General features: G+C 35.4%; 1 protein-coding gene across 1 annotated transcript; it reads right to left on the minus strand.

Annotated features, from left to right (window-relative positions):
- LOC148293611 (uncharacterized) lies at positions 1–1,075 on the minus strand. The gene has a single exon (XM_088254402.1). It carries the CDS (start codon positions 773–775, stop codon positions 266–268), a length of 510 nt encoding a protein of 169 aa, XP_088110528.1. The 5' UTR covers positions 776–1,075; the 3' UTR covers positions 1–265.
- Positions 1,076–4,033: the final 2,958 nt, after the last annotated feature.

Genomic DNA, 4,033 nt, shown 5'->3' on the forward strand with positions numbered 1-4,033 from the left:
TTGAACAAAGAAGCAAGCAATTCAATCCATTATCTTCAGATCATGCAGCAAACCTAAGGCCATATAAGGAAAAGAAGAAATCAAATTTGTAATAAAAAAATCCCATGACATTAGCATCACTAATTAACCGTATATATTATAAAAGTTAAGAACATAAGACATATTGGCAGCTAATAATCTCTGGGAAAATCGACAGAAAAAAAGACTCCTAATTTAATTGTAACTACATCTTTTGTGGAAACAAAGAAACACTCATCATCAATTTTCATCTGGTTGAGCGACTTCTGTCTCTCGGAAGAGCAGGAAGCTGAGACAGCTTTACAAAATTATCCTCTCTCACGTCACATGAATTCTTGCAAGAAAACATATTGAACCTGCTCTTCCTGACTCTACACCCAATTGCACCGAAACCTTTCTTATTATTCTCACTGCCAGGCAGCTTACCTGAATTATTATTCAAAGTGCTTGTACTTTTGGTACACTCTTTGTAAGCCAGAAGAAAAGGGTCTGCTTCTACATGCCATCTAAACCCCTTCGTCGAACTACTTCTACTCGGAGCCTTCAATAATGGGCATGGAGGCAGAGGAATCTTTATCTCAGGATTGTTCACCAACTTTTTGGGGCTATCTTCAGAGTCTTCTTCTGCAGAGAGGCAGTTAAGGGCACCATCCCCAAAATCTGTAGAGCAGTCTTGGTTTGTGACCTTGGAGACGCCGGGCATGGCCTCCCATGAAAAAGGTACGCTCCCTTGTGAATGAACTTTTCTGTGGCTCATCTTTGGTGCTCTGCTTTCTTCTTTGGGGGTTTGTTTTGTTTTGAGAATTTGGATTTGGGAGGAGGGTTAAGGGGATCTTTTCATGTACTTGGCGATGTTTAACTGCAGAGATACATAAAAGGGCAAGCAAGAATAACGTGAAGAGGAAGATGATTCGGTTTTTAAAACGAATGCAAGATGAGATTATGATTATTATGGAAAAGAAAGAAAACCAGTTTGTTGTGGGAGTTGAAGAGTGTGAGCGTGTGGTACGAAAACTAATGGGGTTTGAGTTGACGAATTCAATGGGGAATTATTGAGTTGGTAGAGTTGGGATGGGGTATTCATTAATAACTTGTGTAGCAGTTTTAAGAAACACATATGTGTAGATACAATCCCTTGTACTAAGCAAGCGATCACAACAGTAAATCTATTAAAAGCTGCAGGCTGTAAGATCATATATTTCTCAATCCAAACAGGAGATACAAATCCTTGTAGGATACGGTTAGTTAGATTGTGCATATTGGATCGTTAAATTTTAAGAAAACCTGATTTAACTCGATGTATTTTGATTGAATCTTGAATAGGGAAAAAAAAGAAAAGTTAATTTTGAGCAAATGAAGTGAGTGACTAGAATTAAGTAAGAATAACACAATCAATGATGTATCAAGGAGAATTTGGAGCAACTAGTTTTTGGTATAGTGATAATTGTCTTTACTTGGTTGGAAAATGTCTCAAGTTGTCTTCACGAGTTCGATATCTAGCTGTGACTAACTCAATTATAACAATGTAACTTTGTTATTGACATTTTAATCCGTTGTAAAAGTGTAAGAAAAAGATAAAAAAGAGAATTGGGAAGTTACCAAATCTAAAACTAGTACAACATTAGGAAAGTTGTTGATCCATTGTACAAATTTTGCCTCAGGTCTCGATGTATGGTACACCTAGCACAGTGTGACTTAATATTTTTCTTTTACACAGTCAATTTTTAACTTAGACTTTACTAACCGAAAACTAACGCACCAGCATATTTAGGGGCGGTTAAAAAGTTAAAGTTCCCACCCAGTCCTAGTCGAAATTGAATGCCAAAACACAGTCAAATAGACGCATGCACAATGCATAGAAAAGTAAGCAAATTCCAATTCTCTTTCAATCATCACTTTAAAATCAGTACGAAACCAGAGCATGAACGTGTTGGATAATCTTTTGTATTCCATTGGGGGACTATCATAGTCGTGATTATCTTTTATTCATATTTATATGAGCATATCGTAGCCGTTATTATATTTTGTATCCCCATTAAAATCTGTATCAGGTCTTATTTGAATCTAAATATGAGTTCAAGTGATTGGTTGCATGTGTGGTTATTGTAATCGAGTCTTTCAGCTTTTATCAATAATATTCCTATCGTTTGATAGGAAAAAAAAACCAGAACGTGTTTGATAAGTTTTACAAGTCTTTGTATAAGGTGGGTAGGCTTTGCTAGGTGGTAGACCAAGAAAAGTATGCGGGCTTTGATATCAAAACCTTCATTATCAACCATGAAAGCGATCATTTTGAACTTTCCAAGAACTACCCTACTTACTAATTATACTTGGGTAGAATTTTCTCTACATGCAGAATTCAGGGTTGGAGGCAAGACCACGACTAATAACCTAATAGAAAAAGGGTTACAACAATGACATTAATTCTTTTGGAGTCGAGTGTAAGGAATTGGACGTGATAAGATGAAAAGACTTCAGCCAATGAGAAATTAATTTTGGTATTTAATCACCGTTGTGTGACATTATGGTCATTGTCTAATGAAGACATTTGAGAAAACATGAATTTTCCGTTTTGTAACAAGTGATGGGAAGAGAAGATAGAGTAGTAATGTTTTTTGCTTTTTCAGTTACATAGGACAAGGCTCAACCAACTAAACATAAACCAACGTTAGCAACTCCAGCCCAATCATCATGCGGATCATCTCGAAGGAAAATTTTATACAGAAAATTGAATACTAAAATAACACACTTATATTTGAAAGACAAAAAAAAAACCTGCAAATAACTATTTTTTTTATTTATATAAAAAAACCAGATAAATAAAGGAATACAAAAATAAGAACTCACGGGCTGTTGGCAATGTAAGCCCAGGAACACAGATCAGGCAGACCATTTTAAAGTTGTGGTTTTGGCTCAATTAGAATGTAAAATTGAGGGATAGAAACAACATTTTTAGATGTCTATAATAACATTAGGGGGCGTGCACTTCGGAGCTGCTGGTGGTTTGAGTATTTGGTGGAGGCAAGGTGTTGAAATTGATGTGGTTGGGTTTACCAGCTATTGGATTGACACAAATGTGAAATGTGTTGACGATTTTACATACATATGGATTTATGGTACCCCCTACCACCATAGGAAGCTGGATTTTTGGAATGGCTTGAGTAGTCTGGACCGAAAGCATGGCTGCCCTTGGTCGGTTATCGGTGATATCAATGAGGTTATTTGGGAACATGAAAAAGAAGGGGGTTGTGTCTGGAATCCTAGAAGGCGACGCTTTTTGCACGACTTTATGGAATGTAAATGTAATGATCTGCTTGACATTGGATATAAAGGTCAACCTTACACTTGGGAAAGGTGCTGTAATGGGGAAGTGATCTTGAGGGAACGTCTTGATTGAGCTCTCACGAACCTTGAGTCGACGAACCTTGAGTCGATGGAACGTTGGTCTGACTCATAGTATGAAATATCGATAATATCGACGAAATTTCGGATATTTCGAATCACTGATATTTCGGAATATATCCATGTACATATCGTGTAAATATCAACGATAATATCAGAAAATATCGATGTCGATAATTTCGCTCACACTTCAGCAATATTTTGTCAAAATATCGGTGTAATATCGCTAAAATATCGAAAATATCGAAAATATCGATGCAAAGGGAAAAAAAAAAAGGAAAAAGAAGAAGAAAAAAAAGGGAAAAAAAGGGAGGAAAAAAACACAAAGGAAATTTGAACCCCTCTCATTTTACTCCTCCAACACCTTAACCACTATATCACTTATGTTTTTGTGATAATATGCTAAAATATTTATATTTATATTGTTTTGTTTTGAATTCTTTTTGCAAGAATCAAATTTTCACATGAGAATGAATCTTTAATCCATTTAATGTTATTGATTATTTTATTATTCATTATAAGTACTTACATTACTAAATTTCCCTTCAAATTGTTGCTTAATTACTTAAATCTCTATAATTATTTTCTTTATCTACTATTTAATTCTTCCTTG

This window comes from Prunus avium, chromosome 6 (genome assembly GCF_965620075.1).
Source record: "Prunus avium chromosome 6, drPruAviu1.hap1.1, whole genome shotgun sequence".
Classification (NCBI taxonomy): Eukaryota; Viridiplantae; Streptophyta; class Magnoliopsida; order Rosales; family Rosaceae; genus Prunus; species Prunus avium.

What these genes read in the sequence shown, in the direction of transcription:
- LOC148293611 (XM_088254402.1), bottom strand. Translation starts at nt 775, where the DNA reads ATGAGCCACAGAAAAGTTCATTCACAAGGGAGCGTACCTTTTTCATGG.